The following is a 27,212-nucleotide window of genomic DNA, read 5'->3' as shown; positions in this document are numbered from 1 at the left end:
CGATACATTTCTATCATTCCAAAATTTAAAAATTCTAGTAATGTTTTTCATCACTGTTCTTGGTGGAGTGTGAAGCAACCTGATTCGTCATTTCCGTGTAGATAAATTGATGTTCCTCACTCTGAATACCGTTGAGATTTTTCTCTTTATCCTTGGAGATCTGAAATCTTTAGCTAGGTTATATCTTGATGCGGGTTTTTACTTTTTGCTCTATTCAGTGCTTTTACAACTTAGATTTTAAACTTTTATTCATCTCTAGGAAATTTCCTCCACCTAATTCACTTTCTCCTCTTCTTCATCAGCCTCCTCTTCTCCTCTTCCTCTCTTCCTTATCCTCCTGCATTCAATTTTGCAACTGCTATTAGAGAGATACTGGGTCTTCTGAATCTGTCCTATATACCTCTTTACTTCTTCATACTTTATTTGCCTTCTTCACTGTGTTCTGAAAAATTAGCTTAATATTCCAATCTATTAATTTGCTTTTTAGCTGTGTCCATTATACTCTTGAACCATTTATCTTTTGACAGGATTCTTGGTACTGCTATGTCTTCCTGAAGATATTACTTGTACATATTATAAATTGTTTTTCTATTTGCTCTATTAAATCATTTCACCAGATGTTAGTTCTGCTTGTCGAAATTAGTGCCTGTCATTGTGCTAGGTTTTCTTCAGTAGTGATGACATTTTGTCTTATGTACACTTTGGATTTGAGAATCCTTACTTGCCTATGTGTTTACTTACCTTGAGTGACTGTAAAAGAGGAATGAAATGGTTGGCCGCAGAGTAGCTTATCTTTATTTTGCTTTCTGAATATTATTTTTTATCATTTCATAGAACTTTTAGATGAGTTCTAGGTTGGATACATATGGCTACTCCTTATGCCATCTTTGTTCAATCACCCTCTAATTTCTTCAAAAGAAAAATTAAATTTAGCCACTTTCACTTTGTGTTTCTCATGCTTCAAATGACTGAAATACAATTACCTTTACCAAGAAAAAAGGAAGCGCAAACATATCTTGTTATTATTCTGAGCTCAACTCTGATAAGAGATACAGGTATTTCCCAAAAAGAAATAATGATTTAAAATAAAAAATTCAGTGAGAACAAAAATGTCAATGTAGTCATAAGTGAACAATCAATAAGGTATCTTCTTCTCTCCGTTGCACTTTCAGTAATGTGTCTTCCTAATTCTACAAATCTATGATTTAATTTGCTATTGAATGGACATGTAGTTATATGAAATAAGAGAATGCATATGTGCTTGTTTGAAATGATGTATGGACCCTAGAAAAGCCATGTTTTAATCCTAATCCCATTTTGTAAAGGCAGTCATTTTTTCTAATCCCTATTCAGTATTGAATGTTCAAACTGTAATTAGATCATCTCCCTGGAGATATGATTTAATCAAGAGTGGTTGTTAAACTGAATTAGCTAGAGGCATGTCTCCACCAATTTGTGTGGGTCTTGAGAAGTTTCTTGAATCCTATAAAAGAGGAAACATTTGGAGAATGAAGGAGATTCAGAGAGAGCAGACAAGAATGACAAGAAGCAGGGCCTACCAGCCAGTGACCTTTGGAGATGAAGAAAGAAAATGCCTCCTGGGGAGCTTCATGAAACAGGAAGCCAGGAGAAGAAGCTAGCAGATGATGCCATGCTCGCCATGTGCCCTTCCAGATGAGAGAGGAACCCTGACTGTGTTCACCATGTGCCTTTCCAGATGAGAGAGAAACTGTGACTGTATTTCCCATGTGCCCTTCCACTTGAGAGAGAAACCCTGAACTTCATTGGCCTTCTTGAACCAAGGTATCTTTCCCTGGATGCCTTAGAGTGGCATTTCTATAGACTTGTTTAATTGGGACATTTTCTCGGCCTTAGAACTTTAAATTAGCAACTTATTAAATTCCCCTTTTAGAAGCCATTCCATTTCTGATATATTGCATTCTGGCAGCTAGCAAACTAGAACAGCATGCTCCCAAATCTGGCAGGACTTTCAGTGGGCTATGGATATATTGTCTTCACTTCCTTATAAATATGAAGCTCTATAGTGTGGTTTACTGGAAAGAGAATTGGTTTTGGAACTGGGTATTATCTGCAATTTGTCCACTCAAAGTTTCTTCTTTCATTTGACTTGTCTAGAAAAGTTTGATAGACTTATCTGTAACACTTTGAAAATTCTAAAGAACTATACAAGTGGAAAGATAGAAAAAGGATTGTCACATTGCAGGAAAAATCAAAGTCATTTTTGTGGCTGCATGTCAGGTTTCACTTGATCCCTCCCTTACCTTACCCCAAAACTGACTGTGTTCCTACATGTCTTTACGTGTCCCAGGGTTCACTATCACATCCAACAATTTCCTCAGGAAGAAAAACAAAGTGAGTAAACGAAGTGACAAATTAAATCTATAGATGGATAAAAGATATGTCCTATTGCAATGCTTCTGCTTTTGCAACATCAAGCTCAGTTTCATTTTCTGGTGTTAGTTAAAATGCTGTGGGAGGTTTGCCTAAGACTGAGGACACTGACCTTTGGAGGGGTTGACTGCACCTGAAGAACCATAGGGGTTGAGTGAAAAATTTCACACAAAGAGGCAAGCAGCATCACAGGTGGAGTGAGAGAAGAGGACAATGTCACAAAGGCAAGTCAGTTCAGCCCGGGACCAGATCTTCGATTCTAAGTATGTTTCCAAGCTCAATTGTCCATCTCAAGAACATATAGACTACCAAGCTTGCGTTTCATATCAGGGTTAGTGCCCACTTCCGCCACAAAGAAACAATTCTGGATAGTTTTTTAAAAAAAATCTGCTTCCTTTTTTTCAAGGGAGTTTCAAGTACTTTTATAAATTTCTATTGCATGTGAAGGTCATTCCTTAACAAGGAGTCTTCCTTGACCCCACAGAGTAGATCAAAATTCCTGTCTGTTCCCTGAAAGCATCTATCTCAATAAAAGGCTATCTGACCATTTCCTCATGGGTACAAATTCTGCATCTCTGAGCCAGGAGGCAGAAAGTTTGGGCAGGATGGAGGATTTTCCTGACCTTTCTCAGATTCTCAGGTGGTCCCTCAGGAGGTGGAGCATGAACAATCACAGATTGTTCTATTAATCCACACCAAGTTCCTTGTGACTCATGGACATTCTTCTGACTGGCAGTCCGTAAGCCTATTTATCCATCTTGGGGGTCACGTCTTTGTCACCACTGGGGTATCTGGGACATGTTGAGTCAGGTGATCAGGCAGGAGGGTAACCAGGGTGCAAGTCTCTCACCTTTATGATTTTCCTCATGGGACAAGTGGAGTATTCGAACTATATGCTCTCTATGTCCCCTACACCCCTAACATCTTGTTCACCTTGTGCTTCCATGTTTAAAATTAGTTTTTTAAAATAATTTTATAGACTGGATTGTTTGGGTCTTTTCTCTTTTTCTCCTAAATGTTCATTTATTTTTAGCAAGGTTTCTCATATAGTCTAAAACTATAATCCTACTGAGAGTCTACCAATATTACTTACAGAACAACTTCCTACTTTTCTCTTGATTGAATGAGTTTAGGTGATATCATTTCCAATGAGGCTTTAAAGAATTAAAATGAGAGGGACCACGATAACATTTTGGGATATAGGATAATCCATGAAGCTGTAGGCAGTCTGAAAAAAATATGAATGATTCAAAGAGGAAACAGTTTGGAACAGAGTTTTCTAGAATTATTTAATCCCCTCGCCTCTCAAAAATATGTCCATTTTCCTGTGAGGGCATGAAAGAGTATGATTGATTATCCTAACCTTACAGCCTTAAATCAAAATAAAACTCACTTCAGGATATTAGGCTATTTGAGAGCAAATGCATTTAGTATGAGATTTTCAACTTACTAAGTAACCAATAGCCCAGCCATCCTCTAATAGTGTCTCAAATTCACAGGCAAAATAGTGTTCCTGGTGTAATGTCATGAATATTCTTTCCCACAACATAATCACAATTTCACCTCCAAGAAATGACGCTTTTGTAACTGCAGCAAAAGAAAGGACTGTGGCTTGGACGCAGTTACCAGCCACAAAACCTTCAGATTCTATGTATTTCCCTCTGGAAGGTCCAGCTTAGGGTGGGGGTGGGGGGTGAGTGGGGCACAGCAGTGGTGTAAGGTAAGAAGGTCTTCCACAAAGCCTTTCTTCATGGTCCTCCAGGTTCCCTGAGGAAATAGGCTTCATTTCTTCAGGGGAAGGAGTGCAAAGAGCTAAAAGAGGATGGAAGGGAGAATGAGAAGGTTCATTCCCGATTGCTCAGTGGCTCCTCAGTTGCCTCCAGCATAAAGTCTGAGCTTCTGCTATGAACATTTCAGGTCCTGCCCTTTGTGCTGAGGTTTGTGGCCTTGTCCACACCACAGGGTGTAGTCAGGGATGTGATCCTAGAGGGGATGGGGAGTCAGGCCACACACAGCTTAAGGCAGGACTTTGGCTTTGACTTGGAATGATGTGGGAGCCTTTCCAGGTTTCTGAGCAATGGTGACAGCGTCTGCCTTATCTTTTACTCTTACTTGTTCTTCTCAAATATACCTCCACACTTCCAGTTTACTGGCCCCATTCACCAGGAGTGTCCTCCCCAGGTTTCCCTGCCTGTAATAATCTCATTCCACCTTCAGTGCCCATCTCCTCCAGGAAGTTGCCCTGATTCCTCCAGCTTGATGGGGTCTCCTTCCCATATTAACCTTATGACTGCCCAAAGTACGTGGCATTAAGTATGATTTTTGCCATTTTCTTGCCTTGTATTAACTATTAGGAGTTAGATGATGAAGTTATATAGATGCGTGTTTCTTGGAGCATCAGCTGGATTGCAAATCCCTCAAGACATGGATTATACTCTATACAATAGCACAGCATTGTTACCTCAGCTGCAAAAGAGGCCCGCTGCCTCTACCAGCTTGTCAGCTCGGTTTCCAAACCTTTGCCCATATAGCCACCTTCCAACAGCAGCTTTGGCAATATGTCCAACAGTTCAAGTTCACTCATACTTCTGGAAGCCCAAGAAGTGGAGATATTTTTGTTCATAATAGTTAAGACCAAGTTGTCACCTTAACCAACTAAACTGCTTTGGATGTCACCACCTGTTGTTGCCCTTCAGGTAGGATTCTCCCTCCTTAGGAACACTGCAGCAGCTCATTGTCTCCGCCACTCAATTTGGAAATCATCTTTTATTGCCCTGATATCTTTACTATCTTTATTTCATTTTTACTTCCCTTAGTAAAGGAGAAGTTTTTTGGTGGTGGAAAACTCTCCGATTAATGTTTATACTGCACCTGCCCCTTCACCTGTTGACTCTTGCTCAAAAATTATCTGCATATGGTTAATTTGTATGGGTGTTCCACTTCTTCTTGCAGCCTTCAATTACAAATGATATACAAAAAAAAAAAAAAAAAAGACAGAGAGAGACTAAAGCTAACTTTCTGCCTGTGTTACAACAGGATTTTGTGCCGCTGTATCAAGACTTTGAGAATTTTTACAAACGGAATATTTACATGCGAATCAGAGACAACTGGAACCAGCCCATCTGCAGCGCCCCATCTGCTCAGTTTGATTTGATGGAGAGGGTATCAGATGACTACAACTGGACGTTTAGGTGAGGCAGCCACTTGGAGAGACATGGTGGAAAGAAAAGCCTTTTTTGAGGAGCCACTAGCCTGGCAATAGATTACAGATCTGAATAGACCAAGACCTTGCAACCAGCTGGTCTTCCACAAATTCAGGCTTTCCAAGCCCTTGTCATATTGGTGGAAGAAGGACCACCAATTAAGTTAAGTTCCCCAGGGTAGCTTGTTTATATTGCAATTAAAGCCAGACCTATATCAGAAGGGACAGGACCTGGCACACAGAGCCAGCCAGAAAGAGCCCTTTTCAGCTTAATATGTAAATGGCACCCATTTCTTGCCAAAGGAGATGGTGATTACTGTGGTTCTTACCCAATTAGAAGACTGTGGCTCTTGCTGGAATTTAAACCAGAGTGTGGGCGCCATGAAAGTAAGAATCGAAGGAAAATCAGGGCTAAGTAATAGCGCATAGCACAGGGTGCCTCTCTCCAATGTTCTGCCAAATGCTAAACTTCACTGGGGTTTTCTTTCCTCTAAGGGTATTTCATGGTGACAACAATGCATGTTGAAAAAAAAGTAAAAACACACAAAAAAAAGACAGTATGTGATCTGGGCCAACCCAGCATCTCTTTTTTACAGGGCTCTCAACCAATATTAAATGAGAAAGCCCTTTGTGCTCAATTACCCTTATCTCTGCAGATTTACTGGAAGAGTTATCAAAGATGTCATCAACATGGGCTCCTATAATTTCCTCGGGTTCGCTGTCAAGAACAATGAGTCGATGGAGACGGTGAAGGACGTCTTAGAGGCATATGGCGTGGGAGTGGCCAGCACCAGGGCTGAAATGGGTATGTATGCTTCCTTTTCTTCATATTTTGTCCAGTTGGGTCTCAGATTCCTTGTAGTTGATTATTAAATTTAGATTGTATCTAGACTGTATAATTAAAAGCTTTTATAAAGTGCAAAAAAGGAAAGAGAATATGAAAGTCTTTTAGAAATCTCAAGCATTATGTTGGTGCAGGGTGGTTTCTTAATTACATGTTTTAATTCTCCAGAATAAATAAATATGGATTATTCCTGAGCATGCTATTTTAAAATAGCAACCATCGTGCTTCCTCTGCCTGGTCCTTTTCTGTATCTCTATCCCACCCTTCTTAATGTCTGTCACGGGCTAAAACGATCTTGCTTTTGTATTAATATATTACCTGTCTTCCCCACCTAAGTATAAGTGTCACGAGAGAAAGGACTGGCCTTGTTGATGTGGTTTGTCAATACCAGAGCCATTCTCACTGCTCACAAAACCTCCACTGTAATCAGCAGGGGTGGTGTCATTCCTGTTTTCTGAAGGAGGAAACTAAGGCTCATGGCTTCTAAGGCATGTGCTCTAGGTGGCTAAGTAATCAATCTAACTCCCGGCCCATCTAGCTACAGCTTTTTCTACTGTGGCAGCATCCCATCCAGGGTAACATGTGCAGGGCTAACCAGGTCAATTCTAGACCTGTCTAAACACCAGAAGTAAATCTGATAAAAAGTGCTTTGCCATTAATGAAAAAGGAACCATACAGACCTCTCAGATAGAGCCAGTTAGTGGAAAGGACTTTAAAAATAAAAAAGCAATGTGCAGCAATGAACAATTCAGGTTGAATGGAATAACTTTTTAATCCACCCGTTCAGTACATACTTGGCTGCAGAGTTCATAAGTGGTTGCCCATGTTTCTTAAGAAAAACGTCCTACCTATTTTCCTTCTGAGGCCTGAGTGCTGAAAATATGAACAGGCCCTGGGAACAAAGTTCTGCTCCACTTGCAAGAAGTGGGTGGCCCATGATACCCCACATGCCAAGCAAGGGCAGAGACTGAACAAATACCCCAGCCATGAAGGCCATGTGTCAGCAACCTGGAACTGGTCGCACCCAACACCAGGGCTGTTGGCAACCCAGGCAGATGGTGCCTGCTCAGGGAGAAAGCGCATCCCTCCATTGCAGCCAGGAGAAGCTTCAGGAAGGAAGCTCGGTACAGCTGGTGGTGCCTGCAATGAAAACCAAATGGAACTGGGTCCCTGATCATGCAGTCTCAACAACACAGGACAACTGAGGAGAGATCAAGTGACCCTGTTGGGGCAACTCACAGCCTAAGTTCTTTGTCCGTCTAAATTGGTGGCCTGCTTCATTTAAGATCTCAGCTCAGGTTCTAAGAAGAGGATTTTAACGGTTTTCAAGTAAACAGAGAAGGACTCCAACTTTAGGCAATTTAAAGGTCTGAAACAAGGATATAAGTGATCAGTCAAAAAATGAGTGTGTAAATACACAGGAGACACATATGAAAATATTCTGCAACATCAGCAATCTTGTAGCACCCAAGAGTTAGGAGTAGCATGACTTTGGAAGCCCGTTATTCTAAGAAATACAAGTAACTTTTGGGAAGTATATGCTCTATAGTCTTAAAAGAAAATGTTAAAACAGTGCCAATGGATTAACAATGAAAATTGGGAAGTTAGAGGTTTAACAACTTTAAGTAACCAAAATAGCTTCTTGAGAGACTAAAAGTAAATGTTGAATATTTAAACACCTAAAAGTAATTTCCCAGAGCTGTTAAAAATAGTTTCTAAATTTTGTGGGGCCGGGGTGGAGGGAATACAAATCTAAACAAAAAAGGAAGCGGAATAATTACTTAACACATAGTAAAAAGACAGAAAAGCCACAAAAAAATTAAAAAAAAATGTAACAAGGACACATTTGCCTATTAAAAGAAAAGACTGAGATTTAGCCAAAAACCCAAATTCAATTGTCACAATTTTTGAAAAGTCTTAACCAAAGCTGTTCCAAAGGGTGAAAAGTGGAAAGCTAGGTCACTGCCAGGAACCCTGTACTCATCTCCCTCAGGTACCACCTCCAATATTCCCTGAATGAGTAACTTGCCAGCCAAGATAGAGGTCAACTCAACTGAATGTTCAGCAATGGAAGATACCAAGAGGAGACCAGCAAGGTTGTCCACCAAAGCTGTACCTGCAGAAATTTTAAAAAAGCCCAAAATACAACTGGAAAGCGTATATCTCCAGATAGATATATACAGATGTGTAAATGCTGTTTTTAAGATGTGAAATGATGTGCTGCTGTTTCTTTCCTATATGTGGGAAGAAGGCTTTGACTTCCTTGTAGGTCAATTTAACATTCCACTGGATGATGGGGTTGGGAGGGGTGGAGAAGATATGGTTTTTTTTATCCTAAATGAGCCAGAATAAAATGGTGATTGGACTCACCATCAAGCATTAACAAGTCCTAGATATTTTAAATTCACATCTTCTCTAGTGGTGTTGTTTCTGTTAGAATACCTCCTGAGCTAGACTGTGTCTTTCAGATCATGTGCTATTTGTGACATCTTTGGTAGTGTCAGCTCAGTTTTCCCTAATAACTTTGTCAATGTGCTGTGAAAACTTAGAAAATTTCACGCCATGGTGTCTGTGGTATTAAGTTGTACTCTAGACCTAAGAGCTTTCAATTAGTGAACTTTAGATCCAACCATTTCTCAAAATTTGAAGAGACTGGCATCTTTCTAAGGCAGCGTGTCTCCAAATTTTTACCTACGAGGTCATTTAAATTACTGTTTGAAAAAGGATTATAGAACTACTTCATGGATTTTTAGATTTTCAGCACCGGAGTTGAGAATTATATACAAATTGTTCAGAATGTCTCAATCTTGAACACCAAACAAAAATCAGTAATATCTCAATTATGGGAGAAATTTCCAATTTGATCTTTGAAATTTTTTATCCGAAAGAAGTAATTAATTTTTCCGTATGTAAAAGATATTTATATGAATATATTGGTTTAACATGGAAGACATTGCTGCAATCACAAAAGCAAAGTAACTGCATGATTGCTGGCTCTTCTTTCTTATGGCTTAAGCTTCAGATAAAGAATAAGCTGAAACTTAAAAACAAATAAACAAATGACCAAATTTTATGATGCAAATGTGAATTTAAAAAAAGAAAGCAGAAGTTACACTTAGGTTAAAAATCATCAAACAGAACAAAAGAATTCACCTTAAAAAATTTTTTTGAATGCCCATAATGAAGACACAACTTTCATAACCTCTATGCATCAAATAACACACAGAGATATTTGTGGCTGAGATATATGTGGCTGCTTATTTTCCTGTACAACTGGAAATTAGTGGGATATTGAATGAAGGGAAACTTTGATGATTACATGGGTTGATCTAACATTCCACAGGCTAATTAGAAACAAAAGCAAAAGAGGTTAAAAATGAAATAGTGATGAGAGACTATAAAAGGCCTCTCAGTCCTTGAACAATGAAGATACTATAAATAATAAATAAAGACATAGGGGATACTAACAATATAATTGTTGGGGTTAATTTGATAGTTATATATTGAATGCTGAACCTTAGAAAGATATGCCAGTATCCTTCGTCTTTGTAAAAGGCCATGAATTTTCACAAAACCTGGCTATATATTAGCCCACAAAGAAAAGGTCATTAAATTCAAAAAGTAGAAACTACACAGATCACACTCTTGGATCACAGTGCAGTAAAACTATAAATTAGTAATGAAATTAGAAACAAACCCTTAAAAAATCACATGAAAGTTTTAAATCTCTCCCAAATGACTCTTAAATCAAAGGGGAAATTATAGGTACATCATATTTAGGAAATAATTATGAGACTACAATGGGATGCAGCCAAATGTGTACCAGAGTGATATACGTAGCCTCACTTTACTCAACAAAAGCGAAACAAACTAAACAACCAAAGTTGTGAGGAATAAAAGAAAAGCAAAAATAATGAATTATTTAAATATAAAACAGGAATTTGTAAAGTAGAGAAGAGTAATTTCTATTGAGCTGAGGTATCTGTATTTTTAATGTTACTAGAGGTAATTCTGATGAGCCATGAGAGTTGAAAAACTGCTAAGCTAGCATAGTCCTGACCCCCAAATAGACAGACACTTAATAAAAATAAAAGTTTAAATCAATATTATTTAGAGCAAAAATGTTATATAAGAAATTGGCATCAAAATCCAGCAGTATACTCAAATAACAGGATACCATGATTAAATAGTTCTATTCCAGGACCAAAAGGATAGTTAGTCCAAGAATCAGACAGTTTATGATATTGAAAGATCAATGAGGTAAATATATGATTATCCTGATAGATGCTGTATAAGCATTTGTAAAATTCAATATCCATTACTCATAATATTTTAAATAAAATAAAAATGGGAGCTTCCTGAACATAATTTTTAAAAGTCTACCTCAAAAAAATAGACTATACTAATCCTTGTGGTGAAACACTGGAAACAGCCACTTGTAAAATCAGGAAAAATATGAAATGATCTTTTTAAACATCTTTTATAGTGAAGTATAACATATATACAAAAAAGCAACAAATTTCAAGGTGCATTTTAACAATTAGTTATAGAAGAGATTCAGAGTTTGGTATGGGTTACAGTTCCACAATTTCAGGTTTTTCCATCTAGCTGCTCCAAGACAATGGAAGCTGAAAAGAAATATCAATATAACGATTCAGTAGTCATACTCAAGTCTTAACTTCTCTGTTACAGCTACTGCTTCTCCTTTGATCCTTCTCCTAATCTTTAGGGATATTTGGGTTATGCCCATTCTAATTTTTTTCATGTTGAAACAGGGTTTTGACAAGATGGGATAGATATATGGAACTGGTTGATATTCTTGGGGAGATTGGCACCTCTGGGTTTCAGGACTTATCTGGCCTAGGAAGTCATCTTGAGGTTATAGGTTTCTGGAAAGTAAACTTAGTGAATGCAACTTTTGTAGGATCTCAGATAGAGCCCCGGGTATTCTTTAGGGTTAACAAGAATAATGTTGGTTGGGGGTTGGCAAACCATGACAATTAGCAATATCCAGTTGAAGCTTGCGTAAGAGTAGCCTCCAGAATAGCTTCTCAACTTTATTTGAACTCTCTTAGCCACTGATAGCTTATTTTGTTACATTCCTTTTACCCTTTCTGACCAGGAAGGCATGGTTGATCCCATGGTGCCAGGGCCAGGCTCATCCCTGGGAGTCATGTCCCAGGAAGATTCATACCCCTCGATGGCATGTCCAATGTAGGGGGAAGGGTATTGATTTCCTTTACAAAATTGGGCTTAAAGAGAAAGAGCCACATCTGAACAACAAAAGAGGTTCTCTGGAAGTAGCTCTTAGGCATAATTATAGGTAGGCTTAGATTTTCTGCTACAGAAATAAGTTTCATAAGAGCAAGTCTCAAGCAAAGATGTCATTTTTACTATCATTTTTAATAACCTTTGGAAGTACTAGACACTACAATTATTCACTCTTTTTTTAATATTTATTAAATAATTCCCATATGATAGGATAAGAGGTATATGGATAAAGAAAAAGAAGAAATGAAATAGCCATTAATTGCAGATGATCTGATTGTTTACCTCTCTGATTTTCAAACTGTGACCATGGGGAATAAGGAAGACCCCAAAAGGAACAGTTTCCGGGGCTTCATGGAGGTGAGGAAAAGTCAAGCAAGTGGGCCTCTGGCCTCTCCCTCTCTGTGCCTCTCCTCCAGCCCACTTAAAACAGAGTTTTGGCTCACCGTCTTCTGTTTTACATATTTAAATGATCCATAAACTATTAGAAATAATGATAGATTCAATAAAAACAATTTTTGAAGCTTATATAGGAAAGCCAATAATCAACAATCATCCATAAGATAATATACTAGGGAAAAATAATTTGATATCATGATAAATATGAGCAAATATAGCAAATGCCTCTGGAATAAACTTATTTTTTACGTGTATAAAGCCTATTTGAAGAAAAAGAAACAACTTTTATAAAGACTTGAAGACTTTTAAAAAATGAAGAGAAGTGCCATAACCGTGAAGGAGAGGATAACTCAGTATTGTAATTCTATCAATTCTTCTCCCAGTTAATATGCACACTGAGCATGATTCCACTGCCATTTCTAGGCATTCCTAAACTGAAAGTTTAGATACAGACACAACTCTGCACACTCATTTTTATAGGATAAGAACAGTATTTCAAATAAATGGGAAAGGATTATAATTGGTATTGTGAGAAAATTGGCCAATCATATGGGGGAATAAGATTCCCACCTCACACCTTACATCTAGGTAAATTACACCTAAATAAATTGCAAATACATTTGAGATTGAAATATAAAAAACAAAAACAACTACAAATGAAATATAAAAAACAAAGAACAAAAACAACTGCCACCAAAAATAACTATATAAATAAAATTAAAAAAGGATGAATGAGTGAATGAATGAACCAATGAACAGAATTAAAACTACCCTGAAAAATTCAGATTCAAAATACATTTGTGTGTGTTTCTCAGCATTGAGAAACACATAATAAAGCAAATAACATGATTATTTTTTAATAATCATAATTGTCTTAATGTAGGCAATTCTTCTTTTATAACTTGTCACTTATGACCAGTCCCTCAGTTCTGCAACCTATGATGACCTCCAGTCTTTTCCAGCTGAGCTCACCTCACCCTGGTAGAGTGCCCTCTTGGGTGGGAGAGGTCCGTTTTAAATGACATCCAGGCTGACTCTGTGTCCCAGGACCCACACTGAGTGCATGGAAAATGTGTACTCTTGCCTTTTTGAAAAGAGACAGCTTATTCCCAACTCAACCGCTAGCCACAACTGTCTGATTTCTCAAGTCTGATTCAAACAGTAGTCTACTGTGTCCTCACACTCCAGGGAACCAGGGTAGGCACTCCCAGAAACCTTAAGGGAAAAGAACCAACAAAATAAATGTTGTTTCTGTACACCAGAAACAACATTAGCAAACTAAAAGTCAAATCACAAAATTGAAAAAATTATATATCACAAAATGTTGACATCTTTAGCACATAAAGATCATTGCAAATTAACAACAACAAAAAAAAGAACACCAAAATTTAAAAAGCTTTATATTTTGATTTTAATAAACTTCAAAACAGACAAACTTGCAAAGTCGGGAGGGTACAGTGTTTTCCAACTTCTATCCTTTCTCCATGAAATTTGAATACCACAGATATATTGTTATTTCTGTTGGTATAATATATACGCAGCTGCGCTTTATGCATGACACATACATGGAGTAAGACATTTTCATTGCCCCCGAAGAACCAATTTCCCACCTTTGAGGGGTGATAGCCCCTGCTGAGAACTCCTGGTGTAGAGGTTACTTCTGTGGGAAGTGGATGGTGAGCAGAAAGAGATTCAAGGAAACTCCCAGAGTCGTGTTCTGTATTCTATCTTGATCCTGGTTTTGAAGACGTGTTCATTTTATGAAATTTCACAGAGATTATGACTTCTTCCCTTTCCTAGCATTTGATGTGTGTTAGCATTTGATCTACATTTTTAAACAATGGATCCAGAGCAAAAACAGGTGTTTAAGAGTGAAATAATTGCAGGTGGCCATTTAGCCTATGGAAAATACTCAGTCTTGTTAGTAATCCAAGAATGATAAGACACCAACATATCATTTTCCCCTTTTGGCAAAAGGTTTTTTGTTTGTTTGTTTGTTTTTAATTTAATACACAATAGTTTCAAAGTTATGGAGAGAAGGATACCCTCATATACTGTAGATAGAATAAACTTGAGAGCAGTTTGAAAATGTATCAGTTGCAAAGCCATTTAACCAGCAATTCCATGTTAAGACGCTTTTCCCAATAAAAATGTGAATAAGTGTTCAAAGATGTATGTTTAAGAATAATCGTTACAAGGTGGTTAATAATAGTAAAAGTTGGAAAAAGTGTCCAACAATAGGAAATTGAATATATTTGGTGAATTTGTTCAACATATATTTTTCAGCCATTCAAAATCATAATGTAGTTGCTTAGCACCATTGAGTGCAAAGACTCTAGGATGGGTTACTTGGGTAACCCACTTCCTCCCTTTCTTAGTTAGGGCTCAGGATAAATTATATGCCTTCCCTGGTCCTCAGATTCTTCCTCTGTAAAGTGGAAAATACATTGTAAAGAGAATAAAACAAGTTATAGAACAGAATGGTACTATGAGTCTATTTTCAAAATGTATTATACATGAATATGTATTTCAAGAAAAGGTGATTATATTTTATTTTCTTCTTCCTGTTGTAGTATTCTCTAGCTTTTCCAGAATGATCTCATATTACTTGAACTAATTATTTTCTTAAAAATGAGCAGGAGCTTAAAATTAAGTCAGGTTTCCACACTCAGTCTTATGAAAAGAGTTCTGGCACTTCCAAGACATCATAGACCAGTTTTCCCAGTCTTCAGGAAGGCCATTCCTCGAGCTGTGTATAGTCTTTTGTCTAATCCAGTGGCTCTCAAATTTAGCATAATCAGTGGTTCTCAGTTTTTAGTATACATCAGAGTCACCTGTGGAATTCTGAAAGCACTGGTTGCTGGTCCCTACAGAACGTTCTAATTCAGTAGGTCTTGAATAAGACCCGAGAATTTGCATTTCTAACAAATTCCCGCTGTTCTGGCGACCCCCCTTTGAGAACCACTGCAAAGTATTTAGCGTGGTTGATCTTCCTGATCAAAATTGTCAAAACATTCTTCCAAAATGCAAGGATCTTTCACTTTGTGGGGCTCGAAGACCAAAGGATCTTTCACTTTCTGTGGAGTGAAGACCACATATGCCTGGGACATGGAGTCTATAAATAAAAAATGGAAAACAAGTAATCCACATCCCAGAAAATTGGAGAAGTAAGTGGGTTTTGATCTCTGGACATGCATAAACTGACACATTGTTAGCTTTCCTATGGAAAGACAAACTGAGAGAAACCATTGGGAAACGTTTGTTTCCTTTCTTCTGCCTTCTCTACTTTCACTCTACAAAGATGTGTGGTTTCTTGGTCTGTATCTCCTTATCCCAAAGCACCTGATGGATAAGATAAGGTGTATTTGGTAACCGTGTATTATTTGCACATATATAATCTATAATCCCTTTGCTGCCAGAAGTGTCCCCATGCAGTTGTTGATCAGAAGTTTACTGATAAGAAAACAAACTCATAGAATGCCATGAGACTAATTTTTGTGCTAATGAAAACACATCTCTACTTGTTGACTTTTCTTCCTTTGAAAGGAAAAGCCTCGTGTTTGAATCTCATCAGGAATATCTGAAAAGGATGTATACCCAAAGAAATCCCAGTTGGGATCATTTATTCATATTAGAATTGCAATTTCAAAAATTGGCCTCCAAATGTTTTCCATCTTAAACACAGCAGAGGGGATACATTGATGAAGGAATCCTAGCAACTGGATAAAATACAAATTCTTTTCCATTCGCAAGTTTCAGTTGTGATTTTCATCTTAGCAGTAATGTGCAAATTAGCTGAAATTTATTTTATTTTCCAAATTTTGAGAGCATTGCTCTTACTCATTAGATGGTTCCCCATTCCCTCTCCAGCTCTCTTTATCTTCTTGGCAAGTTCTTAAGTGTCATTCACATTTTCAAGGTGCTTCTTGGGTTTTTTTCCTCAGATACCCAGTTCTGTGATTTGTAGCAGTATCTAGGGAATATGCAGTCTCACGAACATGAACTACTGAGGGAGATGCCATCCTGAATTTGCAAGAAGTCTAAAGTAAAGCTTATTTAAAATATATACCAATGTATGGTCTTCAAATTCCTTTGGGAATGAGCAGTTATTACAAAATCATTACCAGTAGAAACCTTGCTTTCAAAAAACATTTTAAGTTGTTATTATGCAAATCAGTGCTGCAAGCATGTTTTAAAAGTAGTGGGTCCCTTTAAATAGGCTACAAACATCCCCCCTATTAATTTTACCTTCTTAATTTGCATAGCAAAACATTTCTTCTTAAACAGTGCCAGTTCATCTCAGACCAAATTATCATAAATCTGAATAACAAGGCTTATTGTATTTCTCACAAATTTCTTTATTTCCTTTAAGAGGAATTTGATAAGGGAAAGGGGACTTTCAGAGTTATTTAGGAGTAGGAAAATGGGAATGTATCTTGATTTCTGAAAGCCTTTTGACAGTTTCCTGAGACCCCATAGAGTTCTGACAAGATAACTGCCTTTCTCTTGACAGTTATAGAAATTACAGCACAGCCAAATTTCAGCCAGCAGGGATACTTTGCAAGTGCAGAGCTTGACTCTGAAGGTTCAACAAAACCAAACAAGCATAATTATTCAAGAACATATGCCTGTAACTTTATATAAGTATAGTAGCTGCCAGCAAGGTGTTACCTGGGATGATTGAAAAAGAGTTGAAACTCATAGAATTTGGAATTTACCACCTTCCTTTTCCCACCCAAATACAACAGCCTTATAGAGGAGACAAATGTAGCCTAGAATTTGTTTTTAATGACTTCCAGCCAATATTCAAAAGGTCAAGAAGTCAAGACGAGACATCAGTTCTCCAGTGCCTTACTAAATAATGCTTTACTCCAGATAGTTCAAAGCTTAAAGCAAAGACCGTCTTGGTCAAGGATCAGCAAACTAATCCAGCCTACTAACTGTTTCTGAACTGCCTGCTAGTTAAGAATAGTACTGTGGTTTTAAATGGTAAAAAAAAAAAAAAAAAAAACAGAATAAGAATTATAGTTTGTTACATTGCAAAGTATATGAAATTCAATTCTCAGTGTCCATCAATAAAGTTTCATTGGAACACAGCCTTGCCCATTCATTTATGTGTTGCCTATGGCTGCTTCCACTTTACAAGGGCAGAGTTGAATAGTTGCAACAAATACCATGTAGCCCACAAAGCCTAAACTATTTACTACCTGGGCCTTTATGTCGAGTTTGCTGATACAGATACTTGCCATCACAGCAATTTGGGTAAAGAATCCTCTAGATTCTTCTTTTTAACAATTCCATTTGATTCCATTTCCAATCCCACTGTTCTAATTTTGGCCTGTATTAAGGTTCCCATTACTCAAGATGGAGCAGAAGCTCTGGGGTTTTATATAGCTCCCAAACATTGGCTACATTTCCCTGGTCTCTGGTCCTTAGCACATGCTGGTCAATGCTTAGAGGCCCACATAACAGTGAACACATTTCCTTGTGATTCAGCAGCCCGGCTGTTTTTGTCTGATGCTGGGGCTGTAGAGTCTTTGGTGAAGATAGAAACCCCAGTATCTAGCACTGTCATGCACTACACACCACCACCAAGAGATGTGAATGAAGCCATTGACCCATCTTGATCAAATCCCCCTTCCTCCGTTTGCTCTCCAGATACTCTTATTGCTCTCCTGTGAGAGCACCTAGTATAATCCCTTCCACTTGTGCAAGCTTTCCCAAAGACATGAAGGAAGCATGTTATGAACAGTTTCCACTTTGGGCCCTGTATCATGAACCTCCCCAGAAGCAAAAGCCTAAATAGTGGCTACCTACTTACACTGGAAGAAAAACTATTTACGGAGGACATGCACACGTTAATATTTCAATAAATTATCCTATGATGTTCATAACAACAAATCTCTATATATTTAAAAACATACAGAGGTTTGGCACCCCGAACGCTAGCAGCTACCAAACTTTACTGCTTTGGAAAGTACCGAAGAACAGTGATGAACTCTACGCTATCTAGAGTCAGACATACTTAGTTGGAATCTTGGCTCCAGACTTACTAACTCTGTGATCTTGGGCAAGTGATCCAAACTCTAAAGCTTTAGTTGGAGATAAATTGAGATAATCAACTGAGGTAAGGCCCAAAATGTGTCTAGCATCGTAGGTTGGTACATTGTTAGGCAAATATTCTGCATTTACTAGCTTTGTTTCCTTTGGGTAAGTGATGTCTCTTCTCTGTCTATTTCCTCATTGGTAAAGAATTAGGATATCTATAATATATAGATATAAATATAGATATTTATAAAGTGAATGGGAGGCTTGAATTAAATAATTATGGCACATTAGTGGGCACTCATTACAAGTTGCTTCATTCCACTTCCTTCTTCACCTTTTTAATTTGAAAGTGGATTTTAAAAGTGACAGAACCAAATCTGAATTGGGTCTACACTAGATAATAACATTGTATCAATGATAATAGTACTTTGGCTCTATAAGAAAATTCCTTATCTTAAGGAAATACACATTGAAATTTTCAATTTATTAAACAATTCAGAAAAAAATTACATATATGTATATGTGTGTGTGTATGTATATGAACAGAGACACAGCGAGAAGTATGTTTAAGCAAATGTAGTAAGATAACATTTGGGGGATCTGGGTGGAAGATTTCTGTGTATTCTTTGTTCTATTCTTTCAACTTTTCTGTATATTTGAAATTATGTCAAAATATAAACAAACAATGGTCAAGAACATCAATCTGTTGAGCCCATGGCTAGAGATGAGAGAGAAGTCATCAATCTGACTAATTAAAAAATGCTTCCTCTCAAGCTCATTTGTGATATGAAGGTTCATCATAACCAGATGTCCATGCCTCACTTAAGGTTTTTGTTTGCATCAGATTCTAAATATCTACTAATGACCTAACTTTCCAAGAGGTAAGAAATAGTTAAAAATAAAGGCCTTATATAGGTTGACAGAAGTTTTGTTCTGCAATTTTATCAGACTTCGTCAGGATGGAGGGTCTCATAAACCAGCAGTAGTGGCCTACGTTTACTGTGACAGTGACCTAGACCCATTTCAGATGCCACATCTGGAAAAATTCAGACATTTCCTGAATGTTTCCCTGCAAAACAAAGCCACTCAAGAGGCAACATAGTTCTATAAGTCCTGCCAGAATGGACACAAGTGTAAAAGGAGGAGAGCAGGTTATCCCCAAGATGTTTTGGGTCATGAGCTGAAAAGTGGACTCCTTTAAGCAGAAAGGCTGATGGTGGCTTTAATATGGGAATCACCATTTCAAGCAAAATGGCACAGATGTGGACTGATAGCCATGGCATAATTGGAACAGCCAGATGTGTCCATTGGCAAGTCACCATGATTAATGACAGCCTGCTCTTAGGACGTAAGTCTAGGGAACAGCCTACATTCTGAGTCAAAAGTGACTACAGTAGTCATGTGTGAAGTACAGGAAGAATTGGTGGTTATAAATCAGACTTGTCAATATTACCCATACTTTTTGCTATTAATCAATGTCAATTTGAAGGCCAGCAATCTCCACGTCTGGCTATTATTGATCTTCAGAGACTGAAATGTCTCAGAGAGAACCAGAAATTTAAAACTATTGTGGTTTTCTTGAGATTAAAAAAATACCAATATTCAAAGATAGAAAGTTATATATAACTTCTAGGACAATTAGAATACTCAGTGCCAACCACCAAGTACAACTTGGCATGACTTGTGTTCCTGCTCAATCGGATATGACCTGAATGTTTGTAGAAAACAAACAAGTCAAATTTTAATGAACTACTTTGTTTCTCCAAGTTCTCCATACATTTTTGTTTCTTAAATATGAATAGCAGAAGGAGGAAAAGAGCCCTTGATTCAAATGAATGAGCCACACACCTTACTCTTTAAAGAATCACTCCTCCCCCAGTCTTGGGGTTTGTTCATGTGAAACTTAACCCCAAAAAGGATAGGTCAATTCTACTTAAAATCTAGGCCTAAGAGTCACCCCCAAGAGAGCCTCTTTTATTGTTCAGGTGTGGCCTCTCTCTCCAGCCAACATGAGGAGCAGTCTCGCCACCCTCCCTCTCTCTGCATAGGACATGACTTCCAGGGGTGTGCATCTTCCTGGCAATGTGGGACAGAGATCCTGGAATGGGCTGAGACTCAATTACCAGGGATTGAGAGGAACTCTAGAATGAGCTGAGACTTTGACATCAGGGGATTGAGAGAACCTTCTCGACCAAGGGGGAGAAGAGTGAGGTGAGACTGAGTGTCAATGGCTGGGAGATTCCAGAGTCGAGAGGTTATCCTGGAGGTTATTCTTACACATTAAGTAGATATCACCTTGTTGTTCAAGATGTAGTGAAGAGGCTGGAGGGAACTGCCTGAAAATGTAGAGCTGTGTTCCAGTAGCCATGTTTCTTGATGATGATTGAACAATGATATAGCTTTCACAATGTGACTGTGTGATTGTGAAAACCTTGTGTCTGATGCTCCTTTTACCTACCATATCAACAGACGAGTAGAACATATGGAATAAAAATAAATAATAGGGGGAACAAATGTTAAAATAAATTTAGTTTGAAATGTTAGTGATAAATGAAAGCGAGGGGTAAGGGGTATGGTATGTATAATCTTTTTTTTCTCTATCGTTTTATTTCTTTTTCTGTTGTCTTTTTATTTCTTTTTCTAAATCGATGCAAATGTTCTAAGAAATGATGAATATGCAACTATGTGATGATATTGAGAGTTGCTGATTGTATATGTAGAATGGAATGATATGTTAATATTTTTGTTTATTTGTTGTTAATTTTTTAAATTAATAAATAAAAAAATAAAAAAATAAAAAAAAAAGACTCACTCCTGTCCCACCCCACCCCAGGCCAGACTTTCTAAGGCATGGCTTCCTGAAGTGCAAAATGTCCAGTCATCCCATAAACATCTCAAATCTGTTTATAAATCTGTTTTTATAAATAGGGGAAAATTCAAGATAATGGAGGCTGAGAGTGGAGACTGTTGTTTCCTGCAAATGAATGCAAATCCATAGGTGCAAAACCACTCACAACTCAGTGAGACATCTGTCCACAGATACTGATATATTTTGAAAATTACTTCTCTAACTACCGGCCCACAGGAAATCCAGAAAGCTGGTGGTCTAAAGACCTGAATTTCCTCTGTCTTCACTCTCATTATGCCAGGGATAATATTAGAGACCTCATAGTGGGTAATTTCTCATGATGGTCTTAGACACACCCACCTCTCATTAATTGGTTCGCTATTGCTTGACAACACACTCCGTATTATCCTAAGAACTTTTAGTGATGTAACCGTTATAGATTAACCTCTGGAGTGGCAGATTTGGAAAGCTCAAGGTTAGAGGAGATATCCACATGAAGATTCATCATACAGTTTCACTCATGAACCTCTGGTGACTGGGCCAGGACACAGTTGTCACCTCCTGCTCTGAGCAGGAAAGGCTCATGAGAAAACTTTTCAAGTTGGCCAAGTTTGGATGCCTCCAACCGTGTTAGGAGATCTTCTTCTGGAATGAGTGTTCTCAAGCTAATGCTCACTGCCCGTTGCCTTGCTGTCCTGGCATTACATGGCTTCTTCATCTTCTTCCCTGTGCCAGCCCCTACTCTAGATTCAGCCCTATCTTCATTCTCCATCAACAGACAGCATGCAACTCTACAAGTATCTGCTATGTATCAGCACTGCACTAGGTGCTGTGGTTGCCAAGATGAACAGTCCACGCAAGTATGTGCACTCCAAAGACTCTCCCCATAGTAGAAAAGACTGCTCCATGAACGTCTTCAGTGCAGCTTAATGTGTTGAGGTTATGCAACCTCAGAAGAGAAAAAGACCAATTTCGTCTAGGGAGGCTGAGAAAAGCATCAGAGAAAAGAGGACATTTCAGATTAATTTCAAAGAGTGAGTGGAAAAGAGCATTTGCAACATCAGGGAAGCTTAAAACGGTATTTCTTCAAATCCCTTCCAAAAAATGTGATGAGAGGTAGCCAGAGGCCACTTAACTAGTTAATAGAAAAGACAGAGCCAGAACCCAAGTCTTTTCATGCCATGGTGAGTGGCCCTTTTGCTTCCTGTTCTTGAAACCATTCCCTTTGGCATAGTCTTTATTATGCAAAAAGAATATAATAAATGACTATGTACTCATGTTTTATCTTTAAATTTTAGTTTCTCTTTCTACTCCATGATACATCTTTGATAGCAGAAAGTTTTAAATCACGGTTTAAATTTATAACTTCCCCCGCCAATCTTGAACAAAATTGAATCTCCTAGAATACTTTATCTTCATGTGGCTTCTCATAACTTTGGGGACAAGTGTATTCTGGGCTGAGAAAAAAAAGCCACTGGCCATTTGCTAAATGACAGAGGCATCCTATGAGGGACAGATTCACCACCAAATGTCTTCTTGGATATTAACCACAAAATAAAACTTTGACCTAACCACTCATTGCCTTCTCGAGTTCAACGTCTCACCCATTTTAGCACAATAAAGAAGTTAATCTTTCAATTCAAATTAAATTCTGATATCATACTCAGTGGTATAAACTAAGTTGATCATGTTTATAATAGCTGTGAATATGTTAACAACATTCCTCTGATTGACAGCTGAGCAACAGCTCCTAGCTTCCATGGGAGCAAATTATTGTACCTCTCTACGGGTTCATTTTTCTGTTAAGTGTATTGTCCAGAGCAGCAAGATTAAGTAGAAATATAATACAAAGAAACAGATATAATTGTATAGGTCCTGCCCCAGAGCAGCCCAGATTCATGAAGAGCTCCACATTCTTGTAGAATGCCAACTAATGAAGAAGGAGTAAGTGGAGTTAGAAAAATGGTCATTTGGCATCCGTTATAATAATAACTGATTCAGGCAAAAATCATTAATGGATGCAAAAACTGGTAGGTGAAAATTTGATAGAAAAAAAGATCAATATTTTCTCAAAGAACGTCCATACAAATAACTTGCTAATTTCAAAGGAGAAATAGCAACTTTACAGTGGAGAAACCTGACAGATGCCACCTTAAACAAGAGATCAAAATTAATATCTCCACCCAGAATAAGAATGAGAGCCTATCCTTAATATTCTGTATCACTTAATGTAATGCCTGGATACATCCCAGAGTATATTAAGCAGATAATCAAAATGTATTGGCAAAGTCCTTTGAAGGATGTGAGAAAAAATATGCAACTATTAAACTTTACCACCGGAAAACCCCTGATACTGTATCAAACAATGAGACACCCAGATAAATAGACCAAGCCCTAATCTTGAGGCTTGCTTTTGTGAAGCTTAGGTATGTAGCAGAAAAGCTTAGCCTACCTATAGGCATGCCTAAGGGTCACCTCTGGAGGACCTCTTTTGTTGCTCAGATGTGGCCTTTCTCTCTCTAAGCCCAACTCTGCAAGTGAAATCATTGCCGGCCCCCCTACGTGGGAGATGACAACCAGGGATGAGCCTGGCCCTGACACATTGGGATCAACAATGCCATCCTGATGAAAAAGAGGAAAGGAAGTGCAACAAATAAGGGATCAGTGGCTGTGAGAGCTCAAATAGAGTTGAGAGGCTACTCTGGAGGATACTCTTACACATGCTTCAGTTAGACATTACTACCTATCATAACTTGCCAAACCCCAACCGAAACCATTTCTGCCAATCCTAAACAATATCTAGGGCAATATATAAGATTCTGCAAAGGTTCTATGTACAACCTCCAGATGGGCCCCTGGACCAGATAAGAGGATATCTTTTCTTTTATCTAAATATTCAATGGTTAATGTGAAATATAATCCTACCAAAATAATATGGTTGTGTTTAGTGGAAAATATTTTACAGTGCTTCAGCTCTTAAACTCAAATATGTTAACTGAAACTAAATAAGATAATACCCACATTATTGAGTTCTTAAAATTAAATGGGATACATATTATTGACAGACCCTTCCAACGTGAAAAGTTACAATGGCCAAACACCCCTAAAGAGAGGGATAGAAAGATCAAAGGTGATGGTGGAGTTACATAGAGAAGATAGGATTTAACAAATGAATATGATTGCTGAATCATCAAATTGATATCTCTTTTAGTCTCCAGTATCTTAGAGCAGCTAGAAGTAAAAACTAAAATTGTGGAATTGTAACCCATGCCAAACTCTGAAATCTGTTCTGCAACTAATTGCAGTGCTGTGCTTTGAAATTTACTGCTTTTTTGTATATATGTTCTTTTTCACAAAAAAGGAAAAAAAGTTGATTTGATGATAAAAAAATATTTATTCCTTCTAGCTTCCTATATTCTGGAGCAGCTAGAAGGAAACATATGAGAGGACCATATGGTAGCCCATGACAAACTCTGGGATCTGTCCTGTAACTACTTGTGAATAGAAAAAACTATTGCTTTTTTCTTTCTTTGCTTTTTTTTTTTTTTCTTATTTGAAAGTTTATTGTCATTAAAAAAAACAAAACAAAAACCCTATACTTCTTACACTGCTTATATTTTACATTTGCCTCTCAGGACATTGAATGTTACTATTTAATGATGTTATATAAAAGGTTCTCTGTCTACTTAAATTGGCTGCAAATTCTTTTTTTTTTTAACTATGTTCTGGTATTAAAGTATATGTATATATATCATAGTATATGATTAAAAAGTTAAAAAAAATTAAACAGGATAGCCTAAATAATGCACTTAGCATAGTATCTAATACATTTGAATGGTTCAATAAATTCTAACTTGTTTTATTAGTATCTATGGAAGTCATGGGGTCTGTTTTAATTTGGGCATGGGGAACTTCTAAGGGGGTATAATTTAATTAATGACTTGTGGGATGGAGGATGGGGGACAGAAAGAAATTGTGATTTTTTTGTAAATTTTATTACATTGTAAAATACATACAGAAAAGTACATTGATCATAAGTGTATAGGTCAGTGGATTTTCACAAAGCAAATATACCTGTGTAATCAGCACCAATATCCCAAAACAGAACATTTCCAGAATCTTAAACCCCGCCTTGTGCCCCCTCAAAATTATCCACTATCCTGGCTTCTAAAACAATGGATCAGTTTTGTTAGTTTTGAAGCTTGAAATAATTGGACTCATACATTCTATACCCCTTTTATGTGCCTGGCTTCTTCAGCTCAACATCATATTTGTGAGATTCACCTATGTTGTTGCAGTGTTTGTTCATTCTCATTGCTGTGTTGGACCTCATTGTATATTTATATAAGGCATGTACCCATTCAACCTAGATGAACATGTGGGTTGTTTCTAGATTAGAGCTATTGCAATTATTCCTTCTCTGAACACTCTCATACATGTCTTTTGGTGATGAGTATACACTAGGATTAGAGTTGTCAATCTTGAACTTTTTGAAAAGACAAGACTCACCCACTGTATCTTTTCGTGTATAGGTACTTTGGATAAGCATAAAGAATTAGAGGACCTTTTGGCTAAGTTCCTGAATGTAGAAGCAGCTATGGTCTTTGGGATGGGCTTCGCAACTAATGCAATGAATGTTCCTGCACTAGTTGGAAAGGTGAGAATTTTTTCACGTCATTGTCTTCTGCTCTATTATTCCTATGAATTATAACTCTGAACAGGTCCCTAGATAGAAGTATGACTATTACTTCTTAGGAAAATCTGATTGAATATCCAGCTTCTTGAATAAATGTACAGCTTAGCCCAGCAAATATCGTCATCATGATATTCCTAGGTATGGAAGTGCAGTCCGAGGTATGGGTCAAAATTCATTTCTGATAATGGTTTACTAAATCATTAAATTTTTCCAGGCTCCTGAGTTCCCATTTACAATGTACCCAACAAATATTTATTAAGCATTTACTTTATACACTACATTTTGCCAATGTCGTTCAGTCATTCATTCATTCAGTAATTCAATAAATTACTTATTGAGAATCTGCTATATCTAGATACAATACAAGACACAGGGCACACACAGGAATTCCGTTAAGACAAGTAACAGGAAATAGTGTGCACAAAGCACAGAGGTTTGGAGAAACTAGGACACAAGATGTGGAAGAAGAAAAGAGCAGAGATGAATGCAGGGGCCAGAACACAAAGAGTCTTGCTGTATAAATCATGCTAAAGTGTTTGAAATTCATCTTGAGAAAACGGGAGTGAGTTGATTCATTGTATACAAACAAGAGCAATAATCAGATGTTTGTTTTCTAGAAATCCAACTCAACAACAAAATGCAATGTGTGATTTTTGATGGGATTCTACATTGTGAAAAATAGAAGGAAGGAAAGAAAACAGCCATAAAAGAAATAGGACAGTTGGGGAAAACGGACTTTGAACTACAATGATAGTATTATATGTGTGCTAAAATTCCTTGGGTATTGTCATCACATTGTGATTTTCTAGGAGATAGTCCTTATCCTTAGAAGATACAAGGATAAAGGAGGATTTAGGAGATGTCATAAGGCTTACAATTAACTCTCAAATATTTCACCAAAAAAACATATGCAGAGAGAGAGAAATAGATAGACAAAGATAGAGATGGAGAAACAGGTTTTAAAGTATTGATACTTGGTTTATTGATGAACCTGAGGCAGCAGAACAGGACACTTCCACCATAACATTTGCCGAAGGACTGATGTCCGTGCACAGCTGTCTCATTGCTCACTTAGAAAACCAATTTTCACACCAGTGTGAATGGCTGGTGGAACCTAGTCACGTGCTGTATCGGTGTCTGGAATCTGCATGTGAAGGTATTTTGCTGACTTCTGCCTCACAAAGTTTAGACACATCATGTGTAAAATTACCAAAATTTAAGGGAGAATTCAAAGATTCTGAGTGGCTACAGACAATAAGTGCCCACTATAATTTCTCTCTGCATTTTAAAAATGACTGAAGCATTTCATAATTTAGAAAATGTTAAGAATAAAAATAAAAATAATTTTACAAACAATGGTTTATAAACAAAAGCACACTAGACTGCACTTTTCTACTTGCCTCAAACTGAATTACTACGCATAATTTCCAAAGCCAAAGTTTTAAAATACAGCAGTGATACATCTCTCGACACGGAATGTTAATACAGGGGAGAC

General features: G+C 37.5%; 1 protein-coding gene across 2 annotated transcripts in view; it reads left to right on the top strand.

Moving 5' to 3' along the window:
- SPTLC3 (serine palmitoyltransferase long chain base subunit 3) overlaps window positions 1–27,212 on the top strand; it is a 136,534-nt gene that overhangs the window by 29,062 nt on the left and 80,260 nt on the right. For both annotated transcript variants that reach the window (XM_077115156.1, XM_077115159.1), the window contains exons 3-5: window positions 5,449–5,603; window positions 6,271–6,419; window positions 25,554–25,678. In XM_077115156.1, the coding sequence (XP_076971271.1) occupies window positions 5,449–5,603; window positions 6,271–6,419; window positions 25,554–25,678 (429 nt within the window). The remainder of the gene's footprint in view (window positions 1–5,448; window positions 5,604–6,270; window positions 6,420–25,553; window positions 25,679–27,212) is intronic.

Source organism: Tamandua tetradactyla, chromosome 1, assembly GCF_023851605.1.
Source record: "Tamandua tetradactyla isolate mTamTet1 chromosome 1, mTamTet1.pri, whole genome shotgun sequence".
Classification (NCBI taxonomy): Eukaryota; Metazoa; Chordata; class Mammalia; order Pilosa; family Myrmecophagidae; genus Tamandua; species Tamandua tetradactyla.
Note: the sequence above shows the minus strand (reverse complement) of the source record. Positions and strands in the feature narration are given on the sequence as shown.